We start from the raw sequence: 26,220 nt of genomic DNA on the forward strand, positions 1-26,220 counted from the left end.
CTCTTAAAAAATCTCTTTTTTTTGTCAAAAAAAAGTAAAAATATTCCGAAATAATGTTAAAAAAAAACAAACCAAATGCTCTATTTTTTTAAATAATCCCCATTTTTAACATACATACTGACTGGTATAGGGTATCATATGGTCGGCTACGCCCGACTATACATTCATATTTGTTTTTGTTTTTCTGTGTTTTTCGTTATGTATGTTTAGATGTCTGTTGGTTTAGATGCCTTGTGTATTTTGTGTTTTATTTCGTTTAGCGTTGTTGTTTTTGTTTAGCTTTTGATGTAATAATAAAGTAGTCGGGAAAAATTTTAAATTTATAAAAGATGTTTAAAATACACTATGGTGAAGGGTATTTAAGATTCGGCACAGCCGAATATAGCACTCTTACTTGTTTTTTTTTTTTGCTCTAACATTTAGTGCAAAATATACAGTATATGTCTGCAGATAGCGGTTTTATGTAGAAGAAGAGTTTTTTTTATTCCATTGCCATTTCAAGATATTAGATCAAATTAAAGAAAAATTAGATAAAAATATTTAAGTTCGACATTTATAAATCGATTGTTTTCGAGTTGTATTAAAAATTCTAAATATGTATAATAGGGTAGTCCACTCAACTATGTACATCTACAAACAACACTTAGTCACATGTTAAGTAATTTTGTATTGTCACGCCTTTGAGTTCATATTTTTTGTTAGCATAAAAATTTTTTATGATTAAAAGTTTTAACAAGATGCAAATGTCGATATTTAATATGATATAACTAAAAAATCGGTATGCAAGTAGTATATAAGTGATATTATTTTCTTATACATTATTTAATATAAAACTTAATCATATATATACATAATAAATATGTAATATGAAAATTATTTTTTTAGTATATCATACCTTCCAAGTAGCAGCATTTCGCCGAAAATAACAAAATGTATTTTGAAACCAATTATAAATTTCATTTAACGTCAACTGCTTGTCGGGTGACTCAATAATCGACTTAAAAATAGTTAAGGAAATTGATTTTGATGAAAATATTAAGTATTTATAAATTAATGTTTATTGTGCATTCTCTGCTTTTTTTAATTTTTTATGGGAGATATACTTACTTGTCTAATTAATGAGGCGTATGTGAACGGTGGCCGAACATCTGCATTTTTATAAAATTCTCGATTTCGCTGGATTTCTGTTCTCAAAAAAAGAAAATTAATAAAAGAATATATCATATGTATATAAATATATGTATTTAGTAGATATACATAAAATATCATTAGGGATTTTATAATAAATTATTAATTTATTATTTAGATGACACAAATTCGATCGTAATTCGTTAAGTATGTAAATCAAATTGAAGAAGGTAATTTGCACTTGAAATGTTTAACACGATCCGTAGTTGGGGTTTAAATTATACAAAGCTTACACGAAAAGTTTAATTACTTCCTTGTTGGCCAAGTCTTCAAGACATCATCGATGATACGTACAGGACATTTATAAATGATAATTGATTATTTGGCGAAAGCCGGGAGCAAAACAAAGGTCATTTTGTTGTGTCTGACAATGTGAGTGACAAGTAACAATTTGGTACAATTTGTCATTGACAAATATGTAACCGTCATTTTTCAACCTTATCATTGACGACAGTTTAGCAACAGTATCCTTTCGTATTGCCGTTGATGATAATTTTCTCCATATGATAGATGACAAATTAACTCAATTACTATTTATTTTTTGTTAGAAATAAAAAATTAATTTTAGTTTATTTTAATTTCTATGTACGACATATTAATTATTATAAATATTTATCTGTTTATCATTGTTTTCTTTTCTGGAATTCGACTGTTTTGGTCTAAATAAAAGCTTAGTTGTTTATGGTAATTTTATGAATAATAATTATAACTTTTATGAATATATAATTAATGTACCAATCGGCAAATCTTACTTTTATAGAAGTTTTATAGAAGAATTAAAGTAAAAATCTGGTGTAAAATCTGGAGTACTCTTGTCATTAAATTTATCAAAAATTTAATAACAATTTTTCAAGCTTACTAACAAAAAATTAAAAATATATGTTTATAATATTCTTACATATATTATAAGTTTTATGAAGGAACCTTTAATTTTAAGGACAGTGTCACACGTTCAATATTTATTGTGATATTTGCTGTATTGTGATATGTATAGAACGTGTAGCATGTAATATTGTTAAATCGTATCATACTTTCTGAAAACCAAAATTAGTAGCACACTATTCCATTTAAAATCAAAACATTTATTTATATATTTCATATATGTATTTCATTTAATGAAACTTCAATATAAAATATCAAGAAAAAAATTAATTTTCAATTTAAATTTTATTGTGTTTCTGTATTTTTATACCCTACACCACTTTAGAGGGAATGGTATTATGCGTTTGTACTGTGTTTGTAACGCATTAAAATATTAGTACTATACCCACGTTAAAGTATACCGATCGACTCAGTTCACTTTCTGACCGTCCGACCGTCCGTTGTTATCAAAGTACAGGTCGCAATTTTGAAGTTAATTTTATGAAATTTGGTATACACTTTTTTCCCAAGGATAAAGCCTATTGAAAATTGTTAAAATCGGTCCATTATTTCACCTAGCTCCCATAAAACTGAACCCCTCGAAAAGGGCTTTCGAGGTCATAATTATGTATAATAAAAATGAATCCTGATGAAAGTTCGTACAACTAGGAAAATAGGTTATGGGAAGTAGGATAGAGGGAGTAGTGTTTGTGGAAATTTGATTTAAATCTTCTTATATCGAAAGTGTCAAGAAATACCTCTGCATTAAGTTTATTTCAGATACGAACAGTGCGGCTGAAGGATGAGTTTTCCCTGTAATGTGTTGTGCGGTCCACTAGAATTTCGTTTCAGTGCTTTACGAATGTGTGTATTCTGCGTTACGATGTTGTATGTTGTTGTTTATGTGGCGGAGAGTCAGATCTAAATGCTGAATACCGTTGTCAAACGGAGAACATTTCGATTCGAATTGAAATATAGAACAGGGGCCAATGAGCGGCTTTTTTAGTTTTTTAACTCATTACTTTTCAATGTAAGTTTTTCTAGGGTTGGTTGTGAGTCAAATGGTTTTGAAAATTGGTTTGATAATGAAGATAATAAAATACTTAGAATACGTAAGAAAACAATTTACCAATTTGATTTAATTTTTACTATTTTTAATTGGGTTTAAAATTAAATTTATATAATAAAAGTGTGTAATATTAATATATAACACGATAGAAAAAACTTAGTTTGTCGAATCTAAACATAAAAATTTATATGTTAACAAACAGCAACACGGATGATTTTCATAAAACAAATTGATTTGCTGGCAAATAATTATTTTGTCATTGTTTTCAATGTGAATACCAAAAGTCAAATAATTTACATCATTTTGACAAAACAACTATTTTATCTTGCAAACCAAATGTAAGATCAAGCAGCGACAAATAAAAGATGTTCTTTTTTTATTTTCTGAAATAGTGTGTTATCACCTCATAAATAGTCGCTTAGACTTCTTAATACTCTTTTGGTGTTCTTCTTTTTTGTATAGAGCATCGTTGTATCTTACAACTAAGGCTAAATAAATACATATCGCTCATTTACTACAAAACCTAAAGGTACGTTCACACCTATCAAATATTTGACGTTTTTTGTCAAATATTTGTTTGCTGTAATGTGAACACAAAATATTTTTGAAGAGCATGCAAAATATCAGCTGTTTTTCGTGAAACATTTTTATTTTTCAACCTACAAATATTTTCTTAGTGTGAACAAAATGTGAACACTAAACATGAAACATTTTTGTTAAACGTCAAAGAAACTTTATAATAATATTTTTTACGATTTCATAGAAATTTCTGCCTAAAAACAAAAAATTAAATACATTTTTATTTCATAATGTGCTTAAAATGAGTATTTCTATTTTGACGTTTTATTTAAAGAAACAAAGCCAAACACAATTCAATACAAATAGTAAAAGTTTGTTTGACCGGTGTTCACATTACAACAAATAATTTCGTAAAGCAATTGACGGATAAAACAGTAAAAAAACAAGATTTTGTTTGCAGGCAAGGAGGAACATAACAACAAGAACAGCTAATGCGCAACCAAACCAAAAGCAAAAAATATATGTGTTTATATTTACTAAAAAGATATATCATTAAATAATAAATTCTATATATTCTAAAATTTCATTTAATATTGTTTTTCATCAAAATTTTATCACAAAAAAATACAAATTACATTTCAATACATTGTGCAAGTGGAAAAGAGATAGATAGACTTGTATAAGATATTGAAATTACATTTCAATACCTTGTACAAGTGGAAAAGAGATAGATAGACTTGCTTAAGGTATTGAAATTACATTTCAATACCTTGTGCAAGTGGAAAAGAGATAGATAGACTTGCACAATGTATGGAAATTACATTTCAATACCTTGTGCAAGTGGAAAAGAGATAGATAGACTTGCACAATGTATTGAAATTACATTTCAATACCTTGTGCAAGTGGAAAAGAGATAGATGGTGGATCTTTACTGTCATGTTGTTGCTATTTAGTATAGTCAATCTAGCGAAAAACCTTGGTTGTTTGGAACGGTTTATAGCAATTTCAAAAAAATCGTTATAAGCCCGGAAATAACCAAATCATAAATAATTTTCATTAAATTACATATCTATAAATTGAAAATTATAGAGAATTGTTTATTATTAATATATTTTTATATCCATTAATATAATAAATAATTGTTTAAATAAATTGAGTAATAAATTAATTAAATAATTTCTCAATTAATTACTAAACTATAGTCTAGATTATAACCTATAGACTAGACTATAAACAATACTATAAACTAGAGTATAGACAAGACTATAGACTAAACTATAGCTTGACTATAGACTAGACCAGCGGTTCCCCCGGTTTTTACTTCGCGGACCCCTTGAGGAATTTATTTAAATTCGCGGACCACCATACATATTTTGATATCTTATCGTTCTAAATATGTAATTGTTCATCCGAAAATTGTCATAGTCCATAAATCCCAAGGTCAAACAGATGTAGATATATCATTTCTATAAAATATTCCCGTACATGGAGAATAATTAATATTTCAGAGAAGTTTCAATTGCCTGTTTTTGAAGATAGAATGACTTCATTGTTAACATGATGTTTAATTTTATGATCTTTCACGTTCACTTTTCTTTAAGGTAACGAAAAGGTTTCTTCATTAAATATCGTCGACATGTGATTAAAGAATCGCGTTGCAATTTTTTTTGCGATTGCAGACGGGTAATCTGAGTATGTTAGCTAATTTTTCGGGAAAATAATATAAGAAAGTTGAACTTCTTCGATATTGTTGCGGAATGCGTTTATCCGCATAATATATGACTTGAACTCTTTGCGAAAGTACTGTGAATTTTACTGCATGGTTTTGACTATTTATGGATTTTCTGATGTTAATTTAATAATATTGGTCGACAAAATCAAGTTAAAATCTGTGTATCACGTCGGAATGGAATATTTATATTTAAAATTACCTGGATTATCGTATTGAAGACGAATAAAGAGTCACCTCTGTTTCGGAAATATATTATTTTAGTCCTTCCAAACAAGAACACTTTTGTTTACAATTTGACAAACTTAAATCTGCGATTAGCTTGTCCTTGAATTATGAAATGTGGCCTAGCTTCATACTCCGAGATAACAGTATCTCTTATTTAATTGTAATTTGGGAACCATTGGACTAGACTGCAAACTAGACTATAGATGCATATATTATGTAGTATAACTATATGTAGTATGTTGTTACCAACCAATACATAACAAAACAAACAAAAAAATAATAATTATCATTAATTTACGCAATTGCTTGAATTTCAATTAAATGTCACAACTTTGTCTCAGATTTATATTTTATAAAAAATAAAAGAAAACCAGTCATATAAGCAGCTATTTACATTTTTGTATGAGGTGATAACACTCTTTTTCAGAAAATAAACAAAGAACAGCTGTCATTGACGCTGTTTGATCTTACATTTGGTTTGCAAGATCAAATAATTATTTTACCAAAATGACGTTAATTATTTGACTTTTGGTGTTCACATTGATGAAACAATGAGAAAATATTTATTTGCCAGCAAATCAATTTGTTTTATGAAAATCATCCGCATTGTAGTTTGTTAACAAAAAATATTTTATGTTCAGATTCGACAAACAAAGTTTTTTCAATCGTGTTATATATTAATATTATACACTTTTATTATAAAAATTTAATTTTAAACCTAATAAAATTAGTTAAAATTAAAACAAATTGCCAAATTGTTTTTTTCTTGCATGAAAATATACGATATACTGTGGCTGCAAAACATGTGTGTGTTTGAACCAAATTATTTTTGCACTGTTTGATAAAACAAAACCATCAAATATTTATTCAAATCTGAACATGAAATGAATATTGCATTTGTTTGACGCAACTTTATAAATATTTTATAACAAATATTTGGACCAAATATTTTACTGGTCTGAACTTAGCTTAAGAAAAATAGCTTTGAATATTTAATGAAACAATTATGTTTTTTAAACAACTTTAAAACAAAACAAGGGATTTGAAAAATTAAACCAGACTCATCTTTCAACTTCCTAAAGGTTTTGCATCGTCATTACATTATAACCAAAAAATAAAGGTTGCGTTTGGGATGAAATAAGTAGTAGTTGTATATACAAAATACTTTAATAATAGAACATTCAACTACTGAAAATGTACTGCAATTTAAAAATTTTTGTAAGACCATTTACATGTTAAAATTATTCAGACATGTTTTGAGCCTGACCATTCACAATCCAACAAGTCGATTGTGTTCCCAGTGCTTTAGACAAATATCTTAAACATTATAAAAATAAATTATTTATAATAAAGGTTCCTGAAATCAATTACAAATACCGTTAAATATTTTAGAAACAGATTTAAGTATTGTTAAAGCCGGCTTCACACGAGCACACAAGTAATATGATCTATCAAAATTGTGTGTAGAATAATACGGATAGGATTTCGGCAGTTTACATGCACTGAAAATAATCCATGCTTAACTTTACAAAAAAATCGTAACTACTTTTTTCGTAATATATTCGAAAATTTCGTGTATAAAACAATTTTTTTTATGTTTTTTTTTTTTAATTCGCAATCTTTTTCTAAATTTACAATAATTATTTTAAAAGAACTAAAATATTTGCCTTTAAAAAAAATCGTAAAATGAACAAATTTTTTTCTAAAATTATGTAAAATTATTTTGCATTTTACTAAAATATTTTGTACAATTTCGTATATATTACGAAAGAATTTCGTGGTGCGAAACCACGAAGCATTTCGTACAATGTACAACATTTTTCTTGTATATTAGGCATGGATTATTTTCAGTGTGTATACAGCACGATCGCAAACGAACTTCTCAAGAAGAGCGTCAAAAATACAGATATTTTATTTAAATAATTTTCTAGAATGCTTAACAATGAAATTAAATAAGATCATCTTATTTTATACTTTTTTGTACATTTTAATTTGAAATGTTCTTTCTATGTAAAAAAATTATCATTCTTATGTCCATTGATTAATTTTGTTGATATATATTCCCAATTTATAGTAATGCAATTTAATCTTTAAAAATTAAAAATAGCCAAATATTTTTTCAGTGCAATTTCATTGAAAAAAAAAACAATAGTGTGTGTGTAGTGGTGATTTTTTCATCTGCCTCTCTATACGCCGGTATATGATCTAAACACAATATGAAATGAAACTATGACCAATTAAGAGAAAATACGAATGGAAAATTTGACTCTCTTCATTTTTTTAAATGATTCAAAACCAAGCAAGTCGCATTAGATCAGGAATTTATTTTAAAGTAAACACATACAAAAAAGTGAAACAGCTGTTTCCATCTTACTTTGTTATTGTTTTATACTTTACAAATTTATTCTCATAATTCCCATACCCAAAAAGATCGGGGTATATTGATTTTGTCATTAAGTGTGTAACACATCGAAATATTGTTCACATACCGAATAAAGTATATACAGTTATTCTCAAAAACAAGTATACAGAAATAATGACGATTGGTTTTATTTAAAAAAACATTATTTTTTTCAAAAAACAAGAAAGTAACACATTTATTTATTAAAAACAATTATGATAATTATTATACTATTTTTCTTCATATTTTGGTTCTTTGAGTTCTTATTTAAGCTAAAGTTAAAAAGGTGCAAAATTTACGCCACAAAAGTAAGTATACAGATCAGTATATATTTGGTTTAATGATATTAACAAAATTTATGAAAATTTTACTTGTATTAATATAATTACTTTTTAATAAAATATTTTTTACACAATAACTTGGAAAAAATCTACTTTTAGTTCCGAAATCTTGGAATTAATTAGTAAAACAGTTTTTTCTCATTTCTACGATTATTTCCACTTTAGACCCCGGATTGTGGATCTGGTGGTCATTAAACCCTCCAAATCATGCATTGGAAATAGAATTTTTAACTTTTGAAAAGAGTTGTTATTTCGAAATTAATGTTATATGCATGGATTTGGCCATTTTGAACACAGTACATTCTTAAAACCCGAAATTTAACTCCGATTTCTTAAGACTTACAACATAAACTTTAAAATTTGTATAATTCTATATATTTTCTTTAATTTAAACAGGTTCTCCAAATACTCTGATTTCCATAGCATACAATAATGCTACCAATCATATCTTGATATACTCGATACAATAACCATTTTTTATGGATCGGATATTTTAAGATGTATCCGTGTTCAAAATTGTTCAATTCGTATTCATACCACCAATTGAGCCTGATTTAATACAAAAATCTTACTATTTTGGACAATAATCAATTTCAGAACCATGGTCACCATTCGACGATTAAATATAATTTTTGTTTTTTATTATGTAATTAATTGGTTGGTGCACTAAGAGAAAATTCGTTCGTTCGATGTTCTTTATCGAATAAATGAAGTATTTTATTTGCATAATGAGCACTTTTTAGTGCGCAATGAAATCTTTCATTATACTTTTTTTCGAAATCTTCATAATTCACTGTTCATATGAAATTGATATCATTATCACAAGTTCAAATTAATGCAAATTTTGAGAAAAATACGTATCACAAATAAATTTGTTTATACATAATAGCATTCACCTTTCATTACGCGTATAATTAAATATATTTTTATTAATGTAATTATTATTTAGTGATCTTTTTAAATTTCCAAAAAATTAATGAAACCACATTCCAGAATACAATGAATTTTCTTCATATATATTTTGTAATTTTTCCTCTTTGCCCTTTATTATTATGCACCCCTTGTTCTCATTTTTATACCCTACACCACTATAGTGGGAGGGTGTTATACGTTTGTGCTGATGTTTGTAACATACAAAAATATTGGTCCAATACCCACCTTAAAGTATACCGATCGATTCAGAATCATTTTCTGAGTCGATTAAGACATGTCCGTCCGTCCGTCTGTCCGGCGTGCTGGCTGTCCATGTAAACCTTGTGCGCAAGGTACAGGCCGCAATTTTCAAGATAATTTGATGAAATTTGGACCAAGCATGTTTTTTGGCCTATTGAAAATGGTTGAAATCGGTCCATTATTTCACCCAAACCCCCATACAACCGTACCTCCCGATTTTTTATGCCATAATTACGTCAAATATTCTATTATCTCTCTAAAAATTGGCTTAAATAAGTTTTACATAAGTATTAATGACACTGCAGATTTTCGTAAGGATCGGCCCTTATTTTTTAGATTTTTTATCAATAAATTGCTTAAATATTTTGGAAAAATATTCAACATAAAAGTTTCTTTATAAAAAGTAAACATTTTAAAAATATACTCATGGTGTAGGGTATTATATGGTCGGCCATGCCCGACTATACTTTCCTACTTGTTATATTTTTTACAAGTTTTAAATGTGCATGGACATTATTCACACATGCAATGAAAAGTTTTCATAGATGCAGCAAAACAATCTTCGTTATAGAAATTTAAATACTATATTGTTTTTGTAGACGCACACCTACATATTAATAGTTGTTATACCACTTTTATTAATTTTTGCTGACCACAAATAACTGTAAATTTAAAGTACAAAGAGAGACAAGAAAGTTCAATCACCAATTTTATTTATATTGTAACTTCAGTGAATTAAAGTGTTTGTGATAAATAATATATCAATATTTTAAAATTAAAACAAGTATGAATGTATAGTCGGACATTGATATATGATACCCTACACCAGTCAGTATGTTAAAAAAGGTGGATAATTAAAAAAAATAATTTGTTTTTTTTACGTATTATTAACAAAAATAGATTTTCTACAAGAGGGCTCATAGGAGAGTAGGGGTAAATATGAGCCTATCCTTATAAATTTTGGTAAAGGAATTTACGTCTACCTCAAAATTATTTATACAGATTTCGTTTTATTATAAATTATAAGTGAATTGACCTTCAAGACATTTTCTGAGGGGAGTTTGTATGGGGGCTAGGGTCAAATGAGGCCCGATCACTATAAAAATTGGTAATGTCATTTATCGTTCTATAAAACTAAGAATTGAAGATTATTGTTGACATTATAGAACATTTAACGTAATTATGAGCCTAAAGGCCCGATCCTGGGGGTACGGTTGTATGGGGGCTAGGCGAAATAATGGACCGATTTGAACCATTTTCGATTCTGAGCCGATTGGTATACTTTAAGGTCTAGAACCAATATTTTTGGGTGTTACAAACATCAGCACAATATAGTATTCTTGTGTAAAATTTCGTATAAACAAAATATATTCTGAATGCAAAAATATTAAGGAAGCTGCTGCACAATGGTCACAGTACAGAGGATCGATTGATTCACAATTGGTAAGTATCTACAGTCCCAAAATATACTTACATACTTATATGAGAACTTAAATATACATATATACATTAGACCGAGTTACAAAAAAAGGTGCTTGAGTTACCACCCTCAAAATATTCGGTGTTATGTAATCTGATGTTACCCAATATATTTTCGGTTAAGTGTTGTCCATACCACAATATGTGGTATCATTTGAAACGGGTTTTGAAGCTAAGTCTAGCAAATTTTTTTTATTGAAAAATCTAACAATTTTAAATATTTTGTAATATGACAATTATGAACCAACGGTTATTTATGATTATTACATCATTGGATGCGGCTTTAAAACCTCTTTCAAACGATACTCCATATTTGATATTTTGTTTCAAAACAAACATTAAAAAAAATGATTACAAAATATCTTTTTTTATTTGGTTCAGCTCAGGAACGGCCATTGCTAGACTTAAAATTTTTTGGAAATTGCCATAAAACAAAGCAAGGTAAATTTTGAGAGGGATAACAAAAAACACGTTTTTGCTTTCCATTCAGAGTGAGTCGGTCTAATATACACATATTCTTAAATATTACATATATATTAGAGTCCGACCGAACTCAAAATTTAGTTCGGTACCGAACACCGAATCCGAACTTCGGTAAATTTGAAAGTTCGGCCGAACACGAACTTTGTTCGGTTTTCAAAGTTCGGTAACACCGAACTTTTTTCTTGAATAAAAAACGCATTTATGATTAAAAAGTAATAAATTTATAACATTTAAAACCAAGATATGAAAATCCGAAATATTTTTTGAAAAGGGTCTTTAATAAGCAATTGGGCCAATTATCAACTAATTCCAAATCCCAGAGAGTGATAAATTTCTAGTAACAAACTATTTTTGTGAAATGCATCTTAATACCTTTATTTTTGGCTTTTAAACGATTCATTGACAATGATATAATTCTCTGTAAGAGCACGCAGAGAAAAACATGGCTGTGGTTAAAATTATGATTGTAGTATAAACATATTTTCGTTATTGTAACAATTTTAAAATATCATATTATGATTAAATACCGTCAAAATATTGTATCATGATATTTTTGTATTTATCATAATATTGTTATACATTATCATATTATGATCCAAGGTGATCGAAATTTCGTTTTAAATGTGTGTCTAAATCAAAATAAATTTTATAGAATCTGTAAAATTACAGTTTCTAAAACAATAAAAGATATATATAATATAAATATAATTTACTTACAATACTTAACACAATTCTCAAATTTCAATTTTCCTATTTACATATATGAAATTTTGGTTCATAAACTAGTATTTTTAAGCCTGTTATGAACGTTAGTCATTTTCTAAAACGAACCTTATATAGAGGACATGTCGAAATGTAAACCGATTTTGATTATCTTGAATACCAATCAATCTGCAACAATAGTTTAGGTCCTATCGTTCTTTTAAGAGACTAACAGACTGACTGACATGTCTAGATCGTTTAAGAATAACCAAAGTATAACAAATAGTCCGACTCTCATATACTCTCTCCCATCTACGAGTATCGTGTGAGTTCGACTCTTGTGTGGGAAATGTAAACTTGTCAAAACACTCAAATGTTTAAATTACTTTTTTGGCCACTTTTAAGGATTGTACGCGAAATTACGGTTGTGCACAAAAAATCTGTAATATTTTAAAATAATTTTATCTCACTTTTCACACAAAATTTTAGTTAGGTACTGCTGTCAAAGAATCGGACTACTTGTTATACTTGGTAGTCCGATACACATGTACAAGTTCTGGGTGAATTTAATACACTTGTATGAGTATTTTTATTGTTGTATGTAAAACAAAATATCAAAAATATGAAATTATATTACATTACAATTACATTGCGAGTAAGTTGCAATAAGTAGGTAGTAGGACAATACCATTGCATTGACGCAAGTGTTATAAACTTTAAGCTACAATCGAAATGCCGTTCCCATTAGTATGGGCATTTGGGCTGCACTGAAATTGACAATAATCGTTTATATTAAGCGTTAATTCATGCATTTACACAATTCCTTTGGCCCAATAGTCCCTGCTGCAGCAATAAACATTGTAAAAATTTGTGTTTTTGCCAAAAAATTATTAAAAATATTTTCAAAAGAAAAACCAAATTTTCGATTACTTTTTATTTTTTAATATTATTTTCAAATGTCAATATTGGTCCAACCCAGCAAACACAACGAATTTATTTCAAATTTAGAATAATTAGATTTACCTTAAAGTATACCGATCGACTCAAAATCACGTTATGTGTGATTTTGAGTCGACTCTGTCCGACTGGCTGTCTATATGATATTTTGATGAAATTTTGAACCATACGTGTTTTTCGGCCTATTATGATCTAAGAATTGTAACAGATATGAAATATTTAAATCTTGGATTTTCTGTTAGAAAAAATGAGTAAAATATAAAAGGGAGAGTTTTTAAGATTCGGCTCAGCTAAATTAAGCGCTCTCACTTGTTTTCATTTTTCGAAATTAAATCTAAAAAAAAACACTTGATCTAACACTGTGAACTACACATTCTAAATGTTTTGTTAAAATTTGGAAAAATTATAAAAATCTCAAAAAGTTTTTATCCTTTGACTCAGCTCACAAAATATTTTCAGAAGTGGTATTTTAAAATTAAAAGCGGAAACAACAGCTTTTCTTTCATTTTATAAAATCCCAATGTATTTATATGAATACAGCTTTAAGTTGATGTACATATGTATCTATGATTGAACAATGATGGGAATCTTCACACTGTTATTATACGAATACAAAACGCATATACTATAAATATAAAATAAGCAAAATTATAACTTATGGAAATTTATCAAATTAATTTTTTTACCACAAGAGAAACAATGGACTAGATAAAGGTCAAACACCCATTTTTCTTATATAATTAACACATTGTATTTGCATGTGTGTGGGTTCCAACCGTATTCACTCGGTGGCTAATCAACTTCACAACTAAATTAAAACAATGCACATTTACATACTCATATTTGAATGTATTCAAGATCAAGAGAAAATGTTTTCTTTACAGATGCAAAAGTAATAAAGAACAACAGTGATCAAAAATGAACGAATTCTTCAACACAAAATTTGCAATTAATAAAGCACAGAGTATAAATAAAAGTTTTTTGATATTGCTCATATTTGCCATTGCTCTGAATGTACAGTACTGTGATGGTCATGGTCGACTAATCGAACCACCAAGTCGTGCATCAGCATGGCGTTATGGTTTCAACACACCACCTGACTACAATGACCACGAATTGTACTGTGGAGGTTTTACGCGTCAGTGGAAACGTAATGAAGGTAAATGCGGCGTGTGTGGAGATGCATGGGATATGCCAGAACCAAGACCTCACGAACACGGTGGCCAGTGGGGTCAAGGCGTTATTGTGCGTCGCTATGCCCCTGGGTCTGAAATGACCATACGTGTAGAGTTAACGGCAAGTCACATGGGGTAAGTTAAATAAACTAATAATTTTATTATGATTCATAAATGAGAATATATTGTTTTTATTTCCATTTATTTTAGATATTTTGAGTTCCGTCTATGCCCGGAGCCTAAAGCAAATCAGGAATGTCTAGATCGTAATCTGTTAACAGTTCTAGGAGGATCTCCATCACAGCCATCGCCAAGTGATTTAGAAACAAGGTTCTATCCACGCAATGGAAGTAGAATTTATGAAATAAAAGCCGTGTTACCAGGTTTGTGAAATCATAAAAACTGTGCATAAAAAAATCGGAAAAACCCGATTCCAGAAAATAGTATTCATCTCAACCATACTATCGCTAACCATAAGTTGATTTTTCCCCTTCATACAAAATATATGAAAAATCCTTGTCGAAAGCGTTTTGTGGCTCCGATTGTAATTAATCTAAAATACGTAAAAGCGGAATTTAATACTATAATTTTTTATACCCTACATCACTTTAGTGGGGAGGGTTTATTGGGTTTGTGCTGATGTTTGTAACATAATCGAAAGAATGAGTCGATTAAGCTATGTCCGTTCGTCCGTCCGTCCGTCTGGCTGTCCATGTAAACTTTGTGCGCAAGATACAGGTCACAATTTTCAAGCTAATTGGATGAAATTTGCACAAACGTGTTATTTGGCCCAAGGATGAAGCCTATTTAAAATGGACCGATTTTAGTCCATTTTTTCAGCTAGAATTCACGAAAAGGGCTTCTGAGCTCATAATTATGTTAAATATACAGGTATATCGATAAAATGCGTCACAACTAAGTTTTATAGAAGTCTTGATGAACCTGCCAAATTTCATTTGACCTGCCATTTGACCCTAGCTCCCATACAAAGTCCCCTTCAGAAAATTACTTGAATGTCCAAAAATAAATAATAAACACAAATACCGCAATGAAATTCAGCACAATAAAATATTATGTAAATATAAATATATTCACAAAATTTTATCGGGCTTAGTCGATATTTGCCCCTAACCCCATATAAAGCCTCTTTCAGAAAATTAGTTTTTCATCCATAAATTGCTTATATGTATCGAAATAATGTAATATTGAAGATAAAAGCTTTATTATGAAACATTTAATATTAATAACTGGTGTACGGTATCATATGGTCGGCCACGACCGACGATTCTTTCTTACTTGTTTATGATTTTTTCTGTGTGCGTTTAAATAAAAATTACCAAACATAGTTACCAAATAACACATATTGTCTCCAGGACTAGATGACAGATGAAAGAGACTACAAATGGTGTCATTACCTCCCATACCAGAATTTTTTCGCAATACACACAGAAAAAAAATATGCACAATTTTTTTCTTAACAATCGTTTGCTTAAATTTAATTTCGATTTTTATAAATGTTTTTGTTTGGGTTTATAATGAGTTTGTTTGATTTTCACACAGAAGAAAAATATTTTCTAACAAACACTTAATTTCTAGTAAAATTTTTTACTGATTCAATAAATGTTTTTGTTTGAGTTTTATTTTTTTATCAGCATATGGAACACAACAATAAAACAAGTTTTTGAATGTACTAAAATGAATTGATATAATTCTCATTTGGTTTATAACATTTAATGTACAAGTGTTTTAGTTTTCACTGTACAAAATAGTAGTTTCTAAAATGTGAAACAAAATTGTTGTAAGCACATAAGTACTTTTTTACAATTTTTAATTTTATAGAATTAGTAAAATTTTTGTTAAAAATTTAATATATATTTTTAACAAACTTTTCATAGATTCAATAAGAAATTTTGTGTATTATTATTGTCAAAATAATTATTGTTTTAGTAAAAAAATTGTCTGGAAATGTTGCGAATATTTATTAATGTTCTTCGTAAATAGTATATTATTTTAATAAGAAAAATTCTGAAAATTTCTCAATAAAGAATTTACGAATTTGAGTACTTGATTTTCGAATTTCGTGATAGATCCTATTTTAGTAAAAAAATACTTGGCTTTATGAATTTTTTGTTTGATTTTGAATTTAATTTTTTTTCTGTGCATGTCTACACCATTAGTGGTCGATTGGCTGTGAAACGCATTATAAAGAAAGTTCATTCTCATCTGAACTTTCTATATCCTCCGCTACTTCCTATATCCTTCCTCCCACAAACAATTTTCATAGTTCTAACATAATGTACTGCATGGATTAAGGTCATCCCCTGAGCGATAGTCCTAGAAAAAAATCAAAACCTTTTTTTGATAAAATAGTTTAACGACCAAGAATTTCTAAAACATTATATTTCTTTGACAATTATTTATTAATTGATTTCATGTTGCAACTAACAATTGATACCAATTATAGTAAAATGTATATTAATATTATCTATTTATTTTGTCTCTCAAATGTAGAAATAACTTGTGATCAATGCGTTTTACAATGGCGTTATATAGCAGGAAATAACTGGGGTATGTGTCCAGATGGTAATGGTGCTGTTGGCTGTGGACCTCAGGAAGAATTTAGATCGTGTGCTGATATTGCATTAGGAGAGGGTATTCCAAAGCGTCCCGTCAGACCACCAATTCGACCAACCTTGCGTCCCAAAATCACTACCAGCAGCACGGAACGCAGTCAACCAGAGGAGTCCACGGAACCATTCAATTATGTCCCATTGCTTGTCATATTTATATTGTTGTTCCTTGGATTGATTCTTTTGGCAATATGGTATTTATATCGCAAAAACAATCCGCTTATCGCACGATGCAAAGAATATCTGGATAAACGTCTATGTAAAAAGAAGCCTTTGCCAGGCACGGTAACGGTTAGTTCACAGAAAAGATCGACATTGTCAGCGTTTAGTTCAGTTCCTGCATTGGGAAATAATTCTCTCAAAGCTGCTAATGATAATAAATCAAATAGAGATGAAGTACCAGTTCCACCGCCACGTTTAAAACGCAATTCTCGCGTTAAAGAGATGTCACCCGATGAATCAAGCGTCGCTTAAGCTTTAAATAAAATGGATCTTTTCATTTCTTAATAATATGAAAATGTTTCCCGTTTTCCAAATTGTTAGTTCACTTACTCGTATTTATGTACATATATAAATAAGTTGTGCTCACAACCGATCGCCTGAATACTCCAAAAAGAAATTATAAAAGATGGAATCGATCAGTTATGTCCGCACATTTTCATTAAATTTTATTATTTATTTATAATTTTTGGATGATGGAAAAACTGACAAATGCGCCCGACTGCCCTTAACTTGTGTTCCATATAAACTTAAAATAGTATACATACACATAAAAGTTTATAAATTAGTTTAAGTTTATTAAAATCATTATGTATTATAATTAATTAATGAGAAATACATGTCAAATCCTTTATCAAAGGATGAGATTGACAAATTTTTATATATTTTTTGTGATAAGTACATACATACATATATCTATATATGGATAATCATATTCTTTAATATATTTTAACAACAATCATAAACATTTAATTGTAGATTTGTTTAATTTGTATAATCGATTGTGTAGTATGTCAAGTGAGCCGATTTTGACGAAATTTGCACTAAGGTTAGTATTATTGAATAGTAAGTCAGAAACAAATTTTCAGCTCTATCGGTCTATTTCTATCGGCAGGACTTAGAGGGGGTCAGATTGGACATTTTGGTCATACAGGGTTTTTTTCTAATGAGTATAATTTTTTACCATTGGTCCTAGCAAAATTGTCGAAAGGAGTTCAAATAGCCATTTCTTCGTTCTTTACAAATTTTTTAAACCTTTTTTATGGGCCTTCTTTGGCTTACACTCTTATAAATTTTTGTTTAAATTTACACTATTTGTTGTAGGTAACCAGACTCCTAATATAATTAGTGTAAAAATACATGTCGAAAAATATTTAAAAATTTTAAACATATTGTATGTAAAAATACTGGATACAAATTTTGTTTTTTACTAAAGCTACGTTCAGACCTGTAAAATATTTGGTCCAAATATTTGTTATAAAATATTTATAAAGTTGCGTCAAACAAATGCAATATTTATTTCATGTTCATACTTGAATAAATATTTGATGGTATTGTCACAAAGTATACAGAGATGTCACTTTTGACATTTGAAAAAGTCTAAAATCAGCTTTTGTTTGATCTTGAAATTGTTTGGTGAGAAGAGGTATATAAAATACAGCTAAAAAAATCATTGAATTCGTTTTGTGCAAAAGAGAGAAAATAGCTTTTTGCTCGTGACGTCTCTGTATACCCTGTGGTATTGTTTTGTCAAACAGTGCAAAAATAATTTAGTTCAAACACACACATGTTTTGCAGCCACAGTATATCGTATATTTTCATGCAAGAAAAAAACAATTTGGCAATTTGTTTTAATTTTAACTATTTTTATTAGGTTTAAAATTAAATTTTTATAATAAAAGTGTATAATATTAATATATAACACGATTGAAAAAAAACTATGTTTGTCGAATCTGAACATAAAATATTTCATGTTAACAAACAGCAATGCGGATGATTTTCATAAAACAAATTGATTTGCTGGCAAATAAATATTTTCTCATTGTTTCATCAATGTGAACACCAAAAGTCAAATAATTTACATCATTTTGGTAAAATAATTATTTGATCTTGCAAACCAAATGTAAGATCAAACAGCGTCAATGATAGCTGTTCTTTGTTTATTTTTTGAAAAAGAGTGTTATCACCTCATACAAAAATGTAAATAGTCGCTTATATGACTGGTTTTATTTTATTTTTTATAAAATATAAATCTGAGACAAAGTTGTGACATTTAATTGAAATTCAAGCAATTGCGTAAATTAATTATAATTATTATTTTTGTTGTTTGTTTTGTTATTTATTGGTTGGTAACAACATACTATATATAGTTATACTACATAATGCATCTATAGTCTAGTTTGCAGTCTAGTCCAACGGTTCCCAAATTACAATTAAATAAGAGATACTGTTATCTCGGAGTATGAAGTTAGGCCACATTTCATAATTCAAGGACAAGCTTATCGCAGATTTAATTTTGTCAAATTGTAAACAAAAGTGTTCTTTAAAACAAAAGTGTTCTTGTTTGGAAGGACTAAAAGGAGGTGACTCTTTATTCGTCTTCAATACGTTAATCCAGGTAATTTTAAATATAAATATTCCATTCCGACGTGCTACACAGATTTTAACTTGATTTTGTCTACCAATATTATTAAATTAACATCAGAAAATGCATAAATAGTCAAAACCATGCAGTAAAATTCACAGTACTTTCGCAAAGAGTTCAAGTCATATATTATGCGGATAAACGCATTCCGCAACAATATCGAAGAAGTTCAACTTTCTTATATTATTTTCCCGAAAAATTAGCTAACATACTCTGATTACCCGTCTGCAATCGCAAAAAATTTTTGCAACGTGACTCTTTAAGCACATGTAGACGATATTTGATGAAGAAACCTTTTCGTTACCTTAAAGAAAAGTGAATGTGAAAGATCTCACGATCATAAACAAAAACAGGCAATTGAAACTTCTCTGAAATATTAATTATTCTCAATGTACGGGAATATTTTATAGAAATGACATATCTACATCTGTTTGAACTTGGGATTTATGGACTATGACAATTTTCGGATGAAAAATTACATATTTAGAACAATAAGATATTAAAATATGTATGGGGGTCCGCGAATTTAAATAAATTCTTCAAGGGGTCTGCGAAGTAAAAACCGGGGGAACCGCTGGTCTAGTCTATAATCAAGCTATAGTTTAGTCTATAGTCTTGTCTATACTCTAGTTTATGGTATTGTTTATAGTCTAGTCTATAGGTTATAATCTAGTCTATAGTTTAGTAATTAATTGAGAAATTATTTAATTAATTTATTACTCAATTTATTTAAACAATTATTTATTATATTCATGGATATAAAAATATATTAATAAACAATTCTCTATAATTTTCAATTTTATAGATATGTAATTTAATGAAAATTATTTATAATTTGGTTATTTCCGGGCTTATAGCGATTTTTTTGAAATCGCTATAAACCGTTCCAAACAACCAAGGTTTTTCGCTACATTGACTATACTAAATAGCAACAACATGACAGTAAAGATCCACCATCTATCTCATTTTGACTTGCACAAGGTATTGAAATGTAATTTGTTTTTTACTGTTTTATCCGTCAATTGCTTTACGAAATTATTTGTTGTAATGTGAACACCAGGCAAACAAACTTTTACTATTTGTATTGAATTGTGTTTGGCTTTGTTTCTTCAAACAAAACGTCAAAATAGAAATACTCATTTTAAGCACATTATAAAATAAAAATGTATTTAATTTTTTGTTTTTAGGCAGAAATTTCTATGAAATCATAAAAAATATTATTATATAGTTTCTTTAACGTTTAACAAAAATGTTTCATTTTTGGTGTTCACATTTTGTTCACACTAAGAAAATATTTGTAGGTTGAAAAATAAAAATGTTTCACGAAAAACAGCTGATATTTTGCATGCTCTTCAAAAATATTTTGTGTTCACATTACAGCAAACAAATATTTGATAAAAAACGTCAAATATTTGATAGATGTGAACGTACCTTTAGGAATATCAGTTTTATTTATACTAATAAATATATTCCGACTTTTTATCAGAGCATCTACTTCTTCAAAATTTTAAATTGGTCTAGAAGTTGCAATTTCACCTTCAATTTGAAATTTTAATACATAATTTACTCCCACCAAATTTCATAAAAATCGGAATGGTAAATATAGCCTACTTCGAAATTCCTATAAAAATGTTAACGGAAGGACGGACAAGATTTGTTCGTCCCAAAATGTGATTTTACGTTAATCAGTGCGCCAAACGGTGAGTGAGGATCCAATATTTACGGCGTCAGATTAACTAGTAAAATTAAATATAAATAATATTGTGGTGTTTTTATGATTTAAATCAATATAATTTGAAACACATTGAACTTTTTGCTAACTCCTAAACTAATAAAGATATCGCTAAATGCTTTTATGTACATAAGTACAGCCAATAGAGGTAAAAAAATCTAAAAATTTCACATAGTACTTAAATTCAAAACAGGGACGATATGTATTATTATTTATAAATTTTACAATTAAATGAATTCATTGCATTCTTTAAAATAATTATCTAATCTTAAATTTTTTCGGTTAAGTCTGTCACATTCATATTTGCATATGCATATGTATGAAAGAATTAAAATTAAAGACTAAAACAAAACAATAAAAAATAACAATTTAGTCCTGTATATAATTTAGTTGTATAACAGATGTACAACATAAAAATTATTGCCAAGCTATTATAGTGTTCTAAAAAATGTCTATTTAGCTGGACAAATTCAATTTTAGCTTGAAACTGGACAAGCATAAAAATCTGGACAATCCAGCCAGGCTAGCAAACCTACTCTCAACAGAAGCCTTTCTTGCATGTTTCTCTAGATTCGTGGAACGACGTGGACCACCAAATACGTTATTTGCAGATAATGGTCGCACTTTTTGGAGCTAGTTCTACACTTCTCAAAACGCATAATTAGTTACGAAAATCAGGTGAAAAGTCATTGGTTGAAAGATATAACTTACTTGGATTTACCTAGACGTTTACTCCGCCATATACACCCCACATTGGTGGCTTCTGGGAGGCCGCAGTCATGAGCATGAAAGTTCATTTAAAAAAGGTCACAAATAACGTAAAAAAGGTTTGGGGGTAATGACTACATTTTCAATTACAATTACATTTGAAGTAATTGTAATTGAAGCTTTACCAATTACAATTATTTGTAATTATAATTGAAGTTTTGACAATTAGAATTCTTTGTAATAGTAATACCTTAATGACAATTACAAGTAATTTTAATTGAAAACTTTAATTACAAATAATTGTAATTGGCAAAACTTCAATTACAATTACAAGTAATTGTAATTGGTTGTTTATCAATTAAACATTACAAGTAATTGTAATTGGAAAAATTTCAATTGCAATTAATTGTAATTGACCATGTAATAAATTACTTTGTGTAATCATTACCCCCCATGCCTGACATAAACATTGCTTTGTTGCCTTTGCACTGGAGGAGCCCTTATCGCTCCTCCAGAGGCTCTATAAACCTGATAAAGTTTTAAAAATTTTACAACTTGTTTTTGCACGTAGATGAAAAAAGAATTTATCAATGAATTGCAGCGTAGATCTAAATGGAAAACCGAACAACAGAATAATTTATTACTACCCACCGAATGGCACCTTGGTCGCATTATCAATATTGTTTATGGAAACGATAAAATGTAAGTAAGGGTAGCTGATATAAAGACAGAAGATGACATAATAGTAATAGTAGTAATATTATGCTCATTATCAATGCCAAATCTTCTATCGAATTCAACTCCATTTAAAGAAAATTACAACAATCAACCAGAAATAAATAATATAAAATATGTTGCAACAATAAATCCTAATCTCACTTTACTTACATACATATATATTTTCATTCTTGTATCCTCTAGCTTCACCACCATCAGAATGCCACGTTGTCAACTGTGTTTTGTAAATCATCCAGTAAAATACTTTCGTGTGTTCATGAATGGAACACCAGTAAAACGAAAATGTTCATGTCTACATTTCTCGATTTATTTTTGTGCGAATCTGAAAATCGCTGTGGAAAATGAAACGAAAAGCACCATACACTTTTTATTAAGCATATTATGAAAATGAAGACCAGCTCCTAGTTGATTCCCGTACCCAAATCAAAACGAACACAAAACAAGCCATTAGTTCATTCTCACACCCCCTGCACAATCCAAAATCATGTTCAAGAAGAACCACTAGTTCAGAGAGGAAACATGTAACTAAACAAAAAACTAAACTTAACGAGAGAAGTAAAATGATAAATTTTACAGATAATACCAACTCAAAGAAAATAAAAATGTTTATTTTTTCACAATGAAATTTTTGAATATAAAATGTTAAAAAAAAGTATTAAAAATAGTATTTTATGTATCTATATTAGAGTGCTCCAAAAAACGAGAACGTCCCCCTCTAAAATTGTTCTCTTGGTTATGAAACTATATCATAAAAAATTTGGATAGGATAACGTTAAGGGCTCTGAAGTTTCCAAGTGTTCTCTTGGTTATGAAACTATATCATAAAAAATTTGGATAGGATAACGTTAAGGGCTCTGAAGTTTCCAAGTGCATTTACAAGGGTAAAATATCGATTTTTTTCAGTTTTTGCTCAAATTTGGCCATATAGTAATAAATTTTGAAGTTAGTTGTAAAGAAATCGAAATGTGCATAGAGTAAGCATTTCGAAAAGATATAAAACAAAAAAATGCATTAAAATTTTAAAAGTTATAGCAAATTCCCCAGGCCATTAACGTGTCTCGTAGCACATGAATTCGAAATGTGAAAAAAATTACTTTCTTCGGATAAATTTAAAAAAAATTTTGTCAGGTAAAATATATCTATATTTACTCGGATATTAGTTTTTGTCTTTTTATCAGTTTGATTTTTTTAACGGCAGGTTCAAATATCCAATTTCAGTTTATTTGAAACTTTGATAAACAAATTTCAATAATTTTAGGAGATCTTATGGGATTTATAGGCTATAAATAAAGCTATTAAACGGTAAAGAAATTAAATTAATAGGTTTTATAGATTAGCTGTATATGGACAAAAACTACTATACGAGCAATTATAAATATATTAAAGTTAAAATAACGGTTTTTTAGAATATATCTCAAAAACAAATGTGAATGTATAGTCGGGCATAGCCGACCATATGATACCCTACACCAGCTAGTATGTTAAAAATTGTGATTATTTAAAAAATAAAGCAATTGATTTTTAACTTTCTTCCGGGATATTTTTACTTATTTGTGACAAAAAAGGAGATTTTTTGCAAGAGGTCTCAAAGGGGAGTAGGGGAAAATATGGCCCTATCCTTTTAATTGTTGGTAGGGGAAGTTAAGTCTACTTCAAAGTTATTTATGTAGAATTTAAAAGTGTTATTAGTGTTTGTAAGTGAATTTTGACCTTCAAGTCATTTTCTGAAGGGGTGTTTTTACGGGGGCTAAGGTCAAATTAAGCCCGATCATTACAAAAATCGGTAGTGTCATTTAAGGTTCTATAAAACTAAGTTTTGTCTACTTTTGTTGACATAATACAACATTTAACTAAATTATGGGCCCAAAAGCATATTTGGGGTACGGTTGTATAGGGGCTAGTCGAAATAAAGGACCGATTTTAACCATTTTCAATGGGCTTCGTCCTTGGGCCAAAATAAGCGTGCCAAATTTCATTAAATTATCTTGAAAATTGCGGCCTGTACATTGATTACAAGGTTTACATGGACAGAAAGGCAGAAGGACGGACATAGCTTAATCAAATCAGAAAATAAGCTGATTGGTATACTTTAAGGTGGGTATATGACGAATATTTTTGTATGTTACAAACATCAGCACAAACCCATTTTCCCTTCCCACTAAAGTGGTGTAGGGAATAATAAGTATTTTTTCTGCACATTTTCTGAGGTATTAAACGATTAATATCAGACTAGTCTGCACATTGACGAAAGGGAATTTCAGCGTTGCGACAATTATGAGGACAATTTGTTTTTTAATTCCTATATTCTTTTTTAGACATGAAGGAGAATAATCTGTACATTTTCTGAAGTAAAATATAAAATAGCATAAGAATTATATCCGATAAATCTGTACGTAATCTGAGGAGAATTGTTTCTGTAACTTCGTCAGACAATTAAGACCTGGTTCACAAGGAAACTTTTTTTGTGAAACCTTTGATTTCTCTCACATACAAAATAAAAAATTTTCCATCAAAAGATTCCCAGTGTGAACCAGGTCTAAGCGATTAATATAGATTTCCTTTATATATTTAATAGAACATTTTCTGATTTTTTTTGCTCGGCCATTTTGTTCCCATTTTTAGTACTTTTGTAACAGCTCGGCCACACTAGGAAACTTTTGTTGAGAAACTTTTCCTCATTCTCTTAATGTCTACACATTGAAACTTTTGTTTCAGAAACTACTGTATGTGTTTATTGCATTGATAATAACAAAACAAGTTTCAGAGGACGGGAACCTCCGTACCGATAGAGCGATGAATGATATTCTTTCTTTTTCTTTCTCACGCAAAATCAAAAGTTTCCCAAAAATGTTCCCTAGTGTGGACCGGCAGTAAGAAAACTTTGCGATAACTCTGCACGTTATCTGAATGAAATTTTTTCATGCAAATACCTGTTTATATTTTGAAATTCGTCAACTGTACTTTAAACGGGAATTTAATTTTTATTTTCTTTTAATTTCTCAGTTGGTCTTTGAAAATCAAGTACAACAACAACATCGGTATATGTGATTATTGTTGCTTAAGTTTGTTTAAACTTTATCAATACACTTTATCAATACAAATTAGTTAAAACAAGTATGAATGTATAGTCGGGCGTAGCCGACTATATAATACCCTACACCTGTCAGTATGTATGTTAAAAATGGGGATTATTTAAAAAAATAAAGTATTTGGTTTGTTTTTTAACTTTATTTCGGAGTATTTTTACTTTTATTTTGGCAAAAAAAGATTTTTTTTTGCAAGAGGGTTCAAAGGGGAGTAGGGCAAAATATGGCCTTATCCTTTAAGTCATTTTCTGAAGGGGAGTTTGTATTGGGGATCAAATGAAGCCCGATCATTACAAAAATCGGTAGTGTCATTTAAAGTTCTATAAAACTGAGTTTTGTCGACTTTTGTTAACATAATAGATCATTTAAATTAATTA

General features: G+C 28.9%; 3 protein-coding genes across 3 annotated transcripts in view; 2 read left to right on the top strand and 1 right to left on the bottom strand.

The window, feature by feature from the left end:
* Window positions 1-880: 880 nt before the first annotated feature.
* LOC124418980 (forkhead box protein P1-like) overlaps window positions 881-26,220 on the bottom strand; it is a 181,032-nt gene continuing 155,692 nt past the window's right edge. The window contains exons 5-6 of the mRNA XM_046947053.1: window positions 1,108-1,184; window positions 881-997 (exon numbers count right to left, since the gene is read on the bottom strand). Coding sequence (XP_046803009.1) covers window positions 890-997; window positions 1,108-1,184 — 185 coding nt within the window. The 3' untranslated portion in view covers window positions 881-889. The remainder of the gene's footprint in view (window positions 998-1,107; window positions 1,185-26,220) is intronic.
* On the top strand, window positions 13,999-17,907 carry LOC124418936. Its single transcript, XM_046946926.1, has 3 exons — window positions 13,999-14,440; window positions 14,516-14,688; window positions 16,817-17,907. Exons 1-3 carry the CDS (start codon window positions 14,049-14,051, stop codon window positions 17,407-17,409), a joined length of 1,158 nt encoding a protein of 385 aa, XP_046802882.1. The 5' UTR covers window positions 13,999-14,048; the 3' UTR covers window positions 17,410-17,907.
* Window positions 21,704-23,332, top strand: LOC124419005. The gene is made up of 3 exons (XM_046947129.1): window positions 21,704-22,117; window positions 22,591-22,721; window positions 22,941-23,332. Exons 1-3 carry the CDS (start codon window positions 22,091-22,093, stop codon window positions 23,140-23,142), a joined length of 360 nt encoding a protein of 119 aa, XP_046803085.1. The 5' UTR covers window positions 21,704-22,090; the 3' UTR covers window positions 23,143-23,332.

The sequence above is a fragment of the Lucilia cuprina genome, chromosome X (assembly GCF_022045245.1).
Source record: "Lucilia cuprina isolate Lc7/37 chromosome X, ASM2204524v1, whole genome shotgun sequence".
Lineage (NCBI taxonomy): Eukaryota > Metazoa > Arthropoda > Insecta > Diptera > Calliphoridae > Lucilia > Lucilia cuprina.